Consider the following 14,092-nt stretch of genomic DNA (forward strand, 5'->3'; position numbering starts at 1 on the left):
TCTTCTATGCCTAGATGAGGATTGTGCAATGTGCATACTTGACTTGGCGTTAGAGGATGCTTCATTGTCTCAGTTGCTTCAGGATGTTTGGACACACACCAGTTCTGTAGATCCAATGTCCCATCTGCTTACATGCATCACTGCGTCTACTGAGGCTTGCAGACAGATCGTTGCAGAGCGGCAACGACGCCTGTTTTGCAAGGAACGCGACTTGTGGGACCGCTTGAGTTGCATACACCTACAACTTGAGGAGTTTCTAGGAGACGAGTTCCTAGGTGACACCAGAGAGACACTTAGTTACATTCAAATTGAGAAATCCGAATTTGTCTATTATGCTTCGGTCTCGGCATGGATATCCAAAGCGGATGGAATGAATAAGGATTTTTTTGCCCACTTCCAAGAGCGTCCCAAGGGGACTTCCAATAGAGCCTTGCGTGATTCGGTAGACAGGTTACATACGGATCCTAACGAGGTCCTTGACATAGCTTCGGATTATTTTGAACATTTGTTTAGATTGTTTCTAGGGGCAGAGCCTTGGAAACAGTTTTCGCACCATACTTTGTTACATACCTCTCCTTGTTTTGGATCTCTAGATGCTACCTCTATTTGGTGCCTGACTATCAGATTCCTCTTTTCAGATGCACTCTTGGATACATCCCATTTGTCACCATTTATGCGCTGCTTGCTGCGGATTTCCAAATGAATTACGTCTTACTTTGATCCGACACCTACCTTGTGTCGAGGAGGTAGCGAGACAGCCACTTGTATGGAATGCATATGCGACAAAATGCAGAAGGTTGTTAGTTAGGCGAGAGGACTCCCATTGATTGGGCTAGATGGGATGATGGGCCAGCGAGCTCTTTACGTTGCTGGTCAGATGCTTCCTTGGTTGGGGCACAGGTTATTGGAGCAACCTACGAAATTCGCAGAGGGGTTGCTGCCCATATGAGAGAGATTGATGAGGCCATTCCACACAATTGGCATGCTTTGATCGAGGGACATGCTCCTTTACCTTCTCATCAAGGATAGTGGGTGTACTTCAATCCCCTCTCAGGGGCCCTGATTGTCGCTCAACAAGGGACTCTAGTCTTTAGCATCACTCGGATTGGTCCATAGCAGCTACGGTACGGGACGAGACATTTAATACGCGGTGTACAATACGCGTACTAGGGTGCACAATATAATTTCACTTGGCTACCTAAAGGGCAGACTTGTAGATATTTGGGTTTCCATGTTAGGATTGATGTGTCCGTTGAGCAGTAGTTTGCGCCCGTGCTACAGCCCATCAGGAAGAAACTTTGCCATCGCTCATCTTTGCATTTATCTTTGGCTAGAAGGGCCCTTGTGGTGAATCAAGTTCTTGCGACAGCTTGGTTCACCACATTTTGAACGACTCTTCACTCGGGCATCATGGCGCGTTTAAGGCACCTTGTATGCAACTTTTTGTGGGGTGCCATGGATGGCTCTATTGACACTCGACCACGAGTCAATTGGGACACAATCATTTTGCCTAGAGAGGAGGGGGGATTGGGGAGTATTGATCCAGAGATGCAGAGCAAGGCATTGCTTGTGAAACTCATAGTCCGGACTCTGCGTTGGCAGAGCCTTGGAAACAGTTTCTACATCATACTTTGTCGCTTATATCTCCTCGTTTTGGATCTCTAGATGCTGCCGCCTGACCATCAGATTCATCTTCACAGATGCACCCTTGGATATGTCCTATTTGTCACCATTTATGTGCTGCTTGCTGCAGATTTGGAAGGACTTTCGTCTTGCTTTGATCCGACACCTACCTTTTTCTGTCGAGGATAGCGAGGCAGCCACTAGTATGGAATGCATATGTGATAGATGTAGAAGGCCATCAGCTACGTGAGAGGACTCACATTGATTGGGCTAGATGGGATGACGGACCGGCAAGCTCTTTATGCCGTTGGTCAGATGCGTCCTTGGTTGGGGCACAGGTTATCGGAGCAACCTATGGGATTCGCAGAGGGGTTACTGCCCGTACGAGATCATGTGGTTGGCGCTGTTTTCATTGTTGAGGATGCTCTACTTTGGAGACTGGATTTGGCAAGGCAAGTCCCTTGTTCAGTTGGACCGGGATCCTGGAGAGTGGCATTGGCCTTCGTTGAGCGATGATGATGCCCCTCTATCCTTTTTTGAGTACACAGTCGCCCTAGGGAGGAGGCTTCTTTTGCGAACTCAGCATCCACCTCATCGCCCACGCCAGCCAGAGGTGTGGCAGGATTAGCGCATCCTCCTAGCTTTCCAATGAGAGGTTTGGTCTTGTATCTGGACCCTTCGGATCACGGGCAGGGATCAGCCGCAGGATATGTTTTTTCATGTGGATAATAGCACATGCCGGATTGCATGTAGGCACTTATTCATCAGTCATTTGGATAGAGCTGCTGCATGCTCTTCGCAGTCAGTGGGATTCTTCAGCCGGCTCCTCCAGGGCAGCGGAGCAGTGTCGATGTGTCTTTCTTCACAGCTGGGCGAGATCGTGAGTTCTTTTCCGTCGAGATCATGGCCACATTACATGGCATTATGCACCCCCACAGTGGTTCCTTTTACATTCATCATATAGGCCACCTTGATGTATGTATAGTTCACACTTTGTTAGCCCACTTTTATACCTCCTCTGGGTGATAGGCCATTGTGCATCTCCAGAGGTCTCTTATGTACACAGAATACAGCCCCTTTTCTTGCACGTGCGCGTGCACAGAGAGAGAGAGAGAGAGAGAGAGAGAGAGAGAGAGAGAGAGAGAGAGAGAGAGAGAGAGAGAGAGAGAGAGAGAGAGAGAGAGAGAGAGAGAGAGAGACTCCTCCCTTTTAGCTTCCCACCCTCCCCTAACTTATGTTTTATCAACAATCACATGGAAAACGAACCTCAAACTTAATCGAATATAGGCGAGCGAGCGTAGGCACCACAATCATCAGTTGTAGAATCGCACAGATGCCAAGAAAGGATAAATAAAAAGGCCATTTTACTCAGATTCAGTTCAATTTTTGAAGTTGTTTAGCCACAGGGGCCATACATAAGAAGATAACTCATGCATGAATCCCAGGGGATCAGAGTGTGCATTATATATGCAGTTGATGTATGCAGGATCTAGAGTGCTTTGCACTGTTGTGTTACATGGCTGTCTTGTTCTGTCAGTGTCAAGTGAATGCTTCATGTGGCCAAAAGTCTTGAGCTTCAAAGACACCCATTGATTTTCTTTCTATTGTTATATGCCTCTTTTGTTATTTTTTCAGGTGAAGCACATTGATTGCAGTACTGTTACAGTGCAAGAATTGGAATCGGTAACTTCAAATTTCAGTGTGCCATCCATGATGACGGGTAGGGTACACCTTCGGTTTTCTTGTACTTGCGTTATTTCTTTAATTAGCACTAATGTGGGCAGTTTAACAATTTGATGAGCAACCACATCTTTCACAACACAAATCAGTGACGTATATAGCAACTACTTTTTTATTCTATAACTTAAAAATTGTATTAAGACAAACCTCGGAATGAGCTGATAGGCAAGACTAGGCTGCTTTCTGTCCAGAGTTCACAATTGTGGGAAGCTGTACACTTGAAAGAAATAGACAAGGATGCACCTTTGAGCTCTGCCTGGGGCTTGATATTCTCTCTAGGTGTGTGGCATGCGCATGTGGATCTAGGGGAGGATGTCCTTTTTGGTCTAAAGGGCCTACAAAGCTTTTCCGCTTCAAGTGCAAGTGAAGGCATACCATGAACATGTGAAATGTGGACAACCTAAAAGTCTTGGCATATTGTTTGTTACTTTTGTAACACGGCGTTTAGTCTTAGGCCGATGAGTCCATTAAGTTTTCTACGCTTTCAAGGTAAGGGGATGCTTGCAGATGAGTTCTTGCCAATTGTGTCATTTGTGGTATTGGCATATTGATGGCATGACCGGGCTTTTTCTGCATGTGATTCTTTCAAAACCCTCACAGTGAACATTTATATAATCAATGTAGAAGTATGATTCTTTAGGCGAGCATAGTTGTTCTTAGACAAGGCTTTTGGTTCCTTCCAAGAACTGCTTAGTGTTTGTGCTGATAATTGTATCTTATGTGGCAGCATCACTTCACGGCTTTGCTTTGTGGTTTGATGTCATATTTGTTGGCTCTACCTCATCTCCCAGCGACACGCACTCAGAATCATCAATGGACAGCAGTCTGTCTGGTGGTCTCAATGGTAATGGTGTATTGCAAAAGAGCAAACGTGCGAAGACTCTTAATCAAATCATGCTGTCAACAGCTCCTGAAGAAAGTCCCACCCATTGGCAGCAGGTTTAGTGCTGCTTCTCCAAACATTAAAACCAACCAGTCCTTTTTGTTGTCGTACTGGAAGTCTGTTTTGAGTAGCTATCAACTCAAAGTGTGTCTTTCTCATTGTGTGTGGCAGACCGTCCTTTACATTTACGACCCTATAGAGGTGAGGCAAGATCAACAGATATCTGGCTCGATAACTATGTCACAGAGCAGGGAGAACCCTCGATTCCTCAACATACATCTTGAATACAAGTAAAGATTTAATTTGTGTTACATTTTTGGTTGTGTTTTCTATGATTATATATTTAAGTCACAAAGGAATTTTACAGGTGTGGTGGAAGATGTTATGTAAAGGAAACGGTCATGAGATAACAGAAATATTCCAGAGGATCTTTTTGTAACAAGCATCTTGACCAGCAGCAATAAGGTTCTCTTTCAGGGAAAAACCAGCGAAGGAGTTATGAACACTGAAAGTGGGTGATGTATAGGGAATATGCTTTCTGCAATAGCCCATCATCCATGGAAGCTGATGAGCACGTTGTTGACGATTCTGTCTGCAAAGGCCATCACTGGCTATTATACACGGTTCCAGAAAAGCTTTGGAATAAAAAATTGTTCAATTCCTCTCCTTATATGGACATGAGAAAGCAAATGTAGGATGTAGGGTTGGTTACTCTTGGTGAAGCCGCAACATCCATGAAGGCGCTTCCCTTACCTCAAGTTGATAATTGGCTCTAAAGTGCTTCTAACATGGATCACTTATGATAAGTGGTCAAATCTCCAACGATGATTGAACTTCATTTTACAGAAAGTGTGACGGATGTAATCAATTTTTCTGCAAAAATCACTTTGTGGCCCTCTCATTTGGCAAATTTAAGCAGTGTTTTCTTTAGAGGCCATTGTACAAGATTATTGGACTGACTTGATTGTGCTCCAAGGGTGGCAAGAATTTTTAGAACTTAGATAAAAACTTTGTCCACAATTTGTGTGTGCGAGAGAGAGAGAGAGAGAGAGAGAGAGAGAGAGAGAGAGAGAGAGAGAGAGAGAGAGAGAAATCGGACATTGATAATACTAAAATTGGCATTAAACTATCACTTTATTTTGTGTTTTAAGTGCACTAGTAACAAAGCTTTATTACTATTAGGAAGTGCCCTCTCCAGATATGGCATAAAATGGAACCTTAATGCTATTCCAACTAGCACTCTTCAATATGTCATGGTTCTAAGCTATGATATGGTGAGTGCCTCGTCACCTAGGAGATTCTCATCCCATGAAAGAGTGTTTACTCGCTATTTTTATGTGTTCCTTTTGCAAACTTATGTGTTGCTCCGACTAACCCCACTCGTGTTGGCATGACTTGGCTCTTAGTAGGAGAATTGATCTAACCAATTTAGAACACTAATTACCAGACACAAATTTCTCCACAAAATAATTATTAAAAACTAGTTTGAAAGTAACATTGTTAGTCTTCGTTACACTTGGCCATATTGTGTGACTTGCCTTCCTCTAATCATCCATGACAACTTTTTGCAAAATATTTCAAACATATGGCCTTTTGCCAAATATCGTGCAACATATTCAGCAAAATATTTCGAACATATGCCCTTTTTGCAATATTGTGCCCATATTCAACTCTTAATATGGTCCTCAACCACACTCATATGTAGCTCACCTATTCGATATTGTACCACCCGTGTTCCCGAAAGGATTCCCTTAGCTGCTTCGAGAATAGGTTAGAGATCTATATTAGCCAATTTCAAACTAAAGGGTAAACGCAGGGAAAATCGATAAAAACTACAAAAACCTAGCTCAAAATTAATGCAATTTTTAAGATTATATTACTACTAGTTTACCTCTTTAGGAGGAGGAAGTACAATTGTTCAAGGGAAAAGATTTACTTGGACTCTATTTACCACTCTCACACGTGTGAGTTCTCATTCATAGTTGTGGACGATTTATAAAATTAACAGTGATTTTAAATAAATTGGCCAAGCCAATGTAGGTATGGATGATATGTAAACTATACCCTTATATAATAATAACCCACTGAAAACACCACTCATGTTAAAGTGAGAGATACGCAAACTACACCCATTTTTAATAGTAACCAAAATACCACTCATATTCATGATTAAATCAACAATATTCAATAATAGCTTGTTAAAAATAGGCCACCAATATATGCTTTTAGCCATATGTATTTTATATTGAGAGAGAAAGAGAGGGCATCTTGATTCTTAAATGTGTCTAGTGACTTGGTTAAGGTTTTTCTTTGAGCGAAAGTGTCTTCTTTGTCCTTCAGGAGCTCTTAATCCATAAAAGAATGTTTGTGCACACCTATGTTCCCGTGTTTGTGTGTAGGTAGCAAAGCATGGCAATACTTATAATTTGAACTCGCTTGTACATAGCACACAATTATTAAAAAAGGACCAGGTGTCATCAAATGTCATTGATTAGATTATTTAATCCTAATGGAGATATAGTCAATTCAAGAGTGTAAGTATTGATTAAAAGGCACCAATATTGTACCAAACAAAAATCTAGAGTAGTTCTTTGAGCTTGTGGAAGAAAGGTGTAAAAAAAGAACATTATCATCCATGTGATATGATTTAAGAAAACTCTAAGCTAAACAATTGATTATCCATGACAGTAAGAGTTTTACCAAGTAAAAATAAGGGCCAATAATGTGCTCTATTAATGTCTCTACTAATGAGATGCTCTATTAATGTCTCTATTAATATCATGCACATCACCTTTATACGTAACTCACTAACCATAGATACCCCACTCTCAGACTACAATTTAAAATTTGTAAATAAAATAATCTTAGCAAGCAAAATTTGCGATGGAACAAAAGTGTGTGAGAGAGCGGGGTGGAAATGGAGAAGGGGGAAAGGGGAAATGCATTTCACTACCTTTTAGCTCATCGGTGGTGTATACCAAACAAAAAGGAGGGAGGGGTATAAATAAGAGGTTTTCTTTGGAGAGGTAAAGTTACCAAGATGCAAGGTACACAATTTAAGGGGGGAAGAGGCCAATGTAAGAGGTACCGTAAAAAAAAAGTGGGGAAAGGGAGAGTTTGTGTGAGAAGTAAGTAGGTACAAAACAAGAACTAAGCCAAAATTGAAGGACATAAAGACTGTCATGTACAAGGGTAAAAGGAAAATAAAAATAGTGGAGTGCACCTTGGTTGAGATTGTCAATGCGATGGAAGAGTTTTGCAAAAAGTTGTTATGGTGGGGTGAGGAGGGAGAGGAGGGGTGTTTTTCTATTAGAAGATTACCGAGATTGGGTGCATTCAACCAACATATAACCAGCTTGGGAAGATGGGAGAGTTTTGGATTAGCTTTTTGAAGTTTAGAGAGAAGTTTGTTAATGGGATGGGCTAGGTTGAGCTTGCGGGTAAGAGGTGAAAAAGGCACTTTAACAATGGTTGGCGGGGGTTTTACTTTAAGGTTCTTATGGAGGGGAGAAGATCTAGAGGCATACAAGATATAGATGAAGCAAGCTTTCAGAGAGAGGAAGGATAACTCTTTTCCCTTAGCTTAGAGAAGAAAAGGTTATGCATAGAGTTCAAGCCCAAAAGGGTGTACCTTTTTAGCTTTGATAGAATAAAAGGCAATTTTTTGGCGTGTCAGGTGCCAAAATTGCGAAGGGATGTAATTGTATAAGTTGAGGAATTTTGTTTGGTGGAAATGGGTATCAAGGATACCACGAGTGGAAAAGGAGGGTCCTTAAAACAAATGTAAGTCCAAAATAAAGACTTCTTGTGTGGAGATTAAAGGGGAGATCTTGATATGCTCTTGGAGGGGGTGCCCATAAATTTGGAGGAGCTTGCTTAAACTACAAGGGGAGTCATTCCAAACACAAAAGATAGGAGGGAAGGGGAAGAGAGGAGATCAATGATTTCCCCTAAAAAGCACAAAAACAAGCATGCATATACAACCGCAAATTCGACACATGGCAGTGCCTTTAACTTGATTCCAAAATTTACCTTTGAATGAGAGATAGTGATGGTTGAGAATAAGTGAAGCAAGGGATATCATGAATTTGACCTTAGGGGAAGGAAAGAGACCTTGGATAGGGGTTTTAAGAGCAAAAAGGCCTTCTCAAATGGAATGCTTGGGTAGAGGGATTCCACATCAAAGTTGAAGAGAACAACATTGGGGAAAAAAGAGACGGAGGATAAGATAAGTGAATAGGAATCCTTGAGATATTGGTGTTTTTATTTTTATTTTATAAAAGTGCTCAGTTGAGCTTGAATTGCATTAATCAACAAAAATTACAAGCTGGCTTATCCTTTGCACATGGAACTCCAGAAAAATGCATAGAGGGGCCACACTTCCATGACTACTCTTTCTTGAGAAGTTTGCAATTCTTATTCCTTCTACAATCGATTTTCCACCAACATATTTCTACAACAACATTTGTGGCGAGAGGCTCATATTTCTTTTGAAAGAGTAACTTGTTCCTAGATTGACAAATTGCTCCCAATACTCTAGCTCTTACTATGCAGACGTCAGTTGAAAGATCCTCATTGTCAATGCGCCTAGAACCCAAGGCCAAGTGGCATCTAAAGAAGGGAGTTTCCAAATGTGTGTACACCCACCTACAGACCGCGCTCATGAAGACTCTGATTTGAGGACATCCCCTAAACAGGTGCGTGAGGTTTCATCTGGGTGCTTGCATTTGACACAAGTACCTTCGGCCATGCCTCTTGCTTTAGCTTCATCTCTGGCTGGCACGAACCCCAAGAGTACTCTCTAGAGGAAAACTTTGTCTCTTTCTTCGCATTTGGCCTTCCAGAGGTTTCCAAGTACTTTACTCCACTTGCTAACTACCCATTTTCTGGACCAGGTCTTGTTGAGGTGCTCTATCCAAACCTTTGTAGAGCAAAGCTTTTCATAAATTGTTTTGGTCTTCGACAAATAGAATATTCTTTCTCCAAGACACTTCCATGCTTTCCAATCAAGAGGTGTGGAGCAAGGAGGAAGGGTAAAGTTTGAAATTTTTTCGAGTAATCTTCTGATGAGGTGCTCCGCCTAGAGTGAGAGATTGTTGCACCGCTTTAGTTGCTCCAAAGATTTCCATTTCCCTTTTTTATGATCCCAAAGTGAGTCCAATGTGTCAAAGCCCTTCTTGTTAATATTCATAGCTATTTCAATCCGTTGGTCATTAAGGCGCAAGCCTTCCACTATAGGACCCCAAGGAGACCAATGTCTAACCGTACCCTTCCAGTACACGGTCTCTTCTTTCCACATGAGCCCATCTATGGCTTTACCACATTTTTCTATAAATTTCCCAATAAATCCACCTACTTTTGATGGGGGAGAGAAGTCTGTTTTGTATGCCAAGGTTGTACCATGAGCCACCTTGAAACCTCATGCCGGCTTCCATTACCATTTCCCTTGCCATACAAGCCCAACTCTCTTTTGAAATGGCAAGGGTGCAAAAAAATTTAGCACATAAAGCCAAATCATGAGTGATAGGGTCCAGGATGACTAGTCCACCTTGAGCTTTTGGTTAAGCAATAGCCGCCCATTTACCCCATTGTTACGGTCTACCTGCATAAAATTTATTTCTCCACAAAAACTCCTTGATTGACTTCTAGAAGGAATTCCAAATTTTCAGGGACAATTGCAAGAAGGGTGATGTGAAGGTTATATACAGGATGAAGAAGGTATTCATTATCGTTGCTTTGTAGTGGAAAGTAATCAGGATGAACTCCCAGCGCTTCATTTTCTTTTTATTTCTTTCTCGAACCCAGTCAAAGACTATCTTATGACTAATTATTTCCCCAATAGGCACCCTCAGTGTCAGAAGATGTTCTCTCTCTTGACAATCTCCCCTGTCCAACCTGCAACATCAAAATTATCTTCTTCTGACAAAGAGACAAGTCTTGATTTTTCTATGTTACATTGGGACCCTGATGCTGTGGCAAACACCTGAACAATCTCTAAGGATTTTCTAACATTATTCCCTTTCTCTGGAGGAAGAGTAATGAGTCATCAACAAACATCTTAATAAGTACTTTCTTATCATTTTGGATTTGAAACCATTTGATCTCTCCTCTTGCTGTTGCTTGCTCCAATATAGTAATTAAAGGGTGCGTTTAGGTGGCAAACCAAAGCAGTGCTAAGAGGCACCCTTGACAAATAGACCTCTTGACATCGCCAACTATTCTTGAATTGAAGAGCAATTATGAGGAGCTCCCTTCCCCAAGAGTACTTACAGCTTGACAGATTTGTGAATCAAACCCAAGGTCTGCAACGTTTTTTTCACAAATGACTAAGTAATCCTATCATACGTCGTATATAGATCTAGTTGTAGTAAGATACATTCTGGTTTCTTAAACTTGGCATATTCCATACCAATCATGGCTACTAGGATGTTGTCATATATTGATCTACCTTTAATAAATCCATGTTGGTAGGGTGAGATAACATCAGTCAATACCAGGGTCATTCTTTTAGGAACGAGTTTAGCCAACACCTTGTACACCTCTGTCATCATTATGATAGTTCTCCAATGCTTGAGATGAGAGCATGCTAATTGCTTGGGGATAAGCTTTATTATTCCTTTCTTCACTCCTGATTCACGCGTACCCTTAGTAAAGGCTTTGTTGAACATATGCAAGAAAGAAGGGCCCATAACTTCCTAAAACTCACAAAACTCGATCGTGATCCCATCCCATCCTGATGACTTTTCTTTGCCAACTTTTTAAGCGTTGTCCAACATTCATCCAGGGTAAATGGCCTTTCTAAGTAGTTCACTTGGTCTGAGTCCACTAATGTTGGGGTGATTGTGAAAATCTTAGCCCTAGCTTCACTCATTATGGGAGAGGGAGAATCTTCCTTTTCAATGATTTTCCTGAGATGATCTAGCATCACATTGCCCATCTGATTAGGGTTGGTGATATGAAGTCCTTGATTTTCAATCAAAGAAGAGATGGTAGCCTGACATTTTCTTAGCTTGATTCCTCTGAGTAGTGTGTTTTTGTTAGCCTCCTCAGTCTTAATGCTCCTCTCCTTCACTTGAAGCCTAAGGAGATTAATCTCCTCTAATTCCCTTTCATGCAAGGTCTACTTGATCTTCAACCATTCTTGGTCAAATCTAGATTTGCAGGTTGAAATTGTATGGTTGTTAGCCTTTTTGAGCATAGGTCCAACTCTCTTGATTGCAGTTTGTATTTTTTCACTAATTTTTTCTTCATGAGTCACACCTTTTCCTTGATGATGCCCTGGCTCAGCTCTTCCACATCCCGAGACACCAGAGCCTTAAAGTGAGAATTTTTCAATAGAGTTGGGTAGGTGGTAAGTAATTTCTTGTCCCCCTACACCTGATGCATTTTTTTTTGAAGAAAATACCAAGGTTCCCAAGATAGAAAAATGATGTAAGAGACTCTCATTTAGGAGGACTTGCAAAAGCAATGTAGAAGGCATCCACTCTCCGATATGAGAGAAGTAGAGCGTGTCTAGTCTGGAGGCAAGCTGGGAGGACTGGAGACTGTGGAAAGTGAGCCCCACATCATCCTTCTAAGGGCTAGTCTTCCAGGAATCAACCAGAGTCCATTTGGCCTCTAGGGAGACCCATTTCTTATGCTCACCCCCCAACAGGAATGCTTGAAGGGCCCTGCCTATCTTGTCTAGGACAAACTATATTAAAGTCTATCATCAAGCACAAATCCCCCTCTATTCGCAATTGTGAGAGGTCATTCCATAATAGCATCCTAACTTTGGCATCATTAGGAGCGTAAATGTTCACAATAACGAGAAAATTGTTTTGTACCTTAATAGACATTGCAAGAGCCCGTCCGATAGAGTGCTGAAAAACAACTTTTGGCTCCAAATACTTGTGAACTCTTGTCATTACTCCACTAAAACCATCAAGAGTAGTGCCATAAAAGAACAAAAATTCACCAAGCACTTGCTTTCTTGGAATTCAGGCATCAAGGTGGTGTTCCTATAGACACCAACATTTGATATCTTTTCTTCTCTTCATGCATTGCCAGAGCTTTTCTTGCTTCTCTTTCGTTCTTATGCCCTTCACATTCCAAGAAAACATTTGTAGTGATGGATCCATGCGGAGAGAGGGACAAATTCCTAAACATCCAAAACTTACCCAGTCTCCATAGCTCTAGACCCAAGAGAATCCGGTGGGTCTTCAGAGTCAAGGGGCTTTCTTTCCAATATCACTTAAAAGGGGTTCTGGAGAGGGATACTAGAAGCCCCTCCTTTCAGTGGGGTGGGGGATGCAGAGGTGACTTTCCCTTTCAAGGAACTGGGAGCTTCTAGTAGCATGGATTCTCTTGCCACTAGTGGACCTTCACCCTCTTGACCCTCTTAAGCCCTGGGACTTGCGCCGCTGACATAGTTGTAACTATTAGTAGTTTAGGTGTAGAAGAAGGAAAGAAAAAAATATTATTATTGTTTGGGCACTCAGGGATTTGCAGTGTGAAATTTGCTCCTCAATAGTCTTCTCGTGCATTTTCGTATCTTCTTTGTCGCAAATCATGGCCTCTTTTTCCTCTCCTGCTTTTTTCTCTTCATTTTTCCTTGTCTATTTATCACTCTCTTCCACAACTGCTTCCCTAAGAAGGACTTGATTGCCATTCTCTATATTGGACTCTTGTAATTTAGGATTGGTACTTACTTTAGCCTTGATGGGAAAATCCTTTGCAAAGTGACCTAATTTTTTATACTTGAAGCAAGCCCCAAAGTAGGTTCCAAAATTGAGAGGAATTATTATGAGTCCAACTCCAATGTTGATCACCATGCTCTTTGGTGCAGTCCTAGAAACATTCTAACCTATACAAACCCGGTTGGAGGTCCTGCCTAGAACCCTCTCATTAGGAATGAACAAAGGGTTTTCCAATTGACTGGCAAGCATTCTGATGTTATCCCAGAGCCAACTAGGCAAACCCCACAAAATCTACCCAAATAGGGTGAATACGCTGGAGAGACTCCACCAAGTCAAAAACTAGCTCCCATGGTACCACAAAAATAGTTGTCTTGTTAAAAACAAGGGAACCTTTATCAAGGATCTTTGAGACATCTAAATCCTCTTTGAAATTAAATGAGCAGAAGCCCTTGGCAAGGTAAGTAGTATTTTCAAATTCCCCCCCATGCCCAAGAATGTGTGGGATTGCAATAGTGATTGCCTCCATGACCTCAATCTGCTACTACAAAAGAGATTTCTTTAGAGCACTTTAGCCTTGATCCACCAGCCCTTCTTCAGATACCCCACTAAATTCGGTCTGTGAGCTAGATATTTTGTAGCTGTTTGAGCCTATCTCCAACTATCTATTAATGTTTAGGACTCTCCCACTGAATCCAAACACAAGTGTAAGCTTAGCTTGCGTGGCTAGCTGCTTCTTGATAAATGTTGGTGGGATTACAATAGTGATTGCCTCCATGATCTCAATCTGCTACTACGAAAGAGATTTCTTTAGAGCACTTTAGGCTTGATCCGCCAGTCCTTCTTCAGATACTCCACTAAATTCGATCTGTGAGCTAGATATTTTGTAGCCGTTTGAGCCTATCTCCAACTATCTATTAATGTTTCTTAGCTCTTGTTTGGATTGAACCTTGTCATTGTTCAATTTGTTATGTCCCCCGCCACTTGATGTCAATGTTGTTGTGACTTTAGTAGAGTCCTTCAGTATGCTTGCATATGATATGCCTAGTTTTAGAGCTTTGCCTTCATTTGCACAAATTGTACCTTGAGGCACACCAGTCTTCAAGGTCTTCACCTCAAACTTAAAGCCTTTAGTAGTAGAAGTTTGGTTGGATGCTTTTTCATTCTCTTT

General features: G+C 41.6%; 1 protein-coding gene across 1 annotated transcript in view; it reads left to right on the plus strand.

Annotated features, from left to right (window-relative positions):
- The window catches only part of PRMT6 (protein arginine methyltransferase 6), a 49,831-nt gene extending 44,565 nt beyond the window's left edge, over positions 1-5,266 (plus strand). Inside the window, exons 10-13 of the mRNA XM_086510487.1 lie at positions 3,259-3,343; positions 4,091-4,302; positions 4,418-4,536; positions 4,614-5,266. Coding sequence (XP_086366613.1) covers positions 3,259-3,343; positions 4,091-4,302; positions 4,418-4,536; positions 4,614-4,656 — 459 coding nt within the window. The 3' untranslated portion in view covers positions 4,657-5,266. The remainder of the gene's footprint in view (positions 1-3,258; positions 3,344-4,090; positions 4,303-4,417; positions 4,537-4,613) is intronic.
- The last annotated feature ends 8,826 nt before the right edge of the window (positions 5,267-14,092 follow it).

This window comes from Adiantum capillus-veneris, chromosome 4 (genome assembly GCF_014529385.1).
Source record: "Adiantum capillus-veneris isolate H3 chromosome 4, ASM1452938v2, whole genome shotgun sequence".
Classification (NCBI taxonomy): Eukaryota; Viridiplantae; Streptophyta; class Polypodiopsida; order Polypodiales; family Pteridaceae; genus Adiantum; species Adiantum capillus-veneris.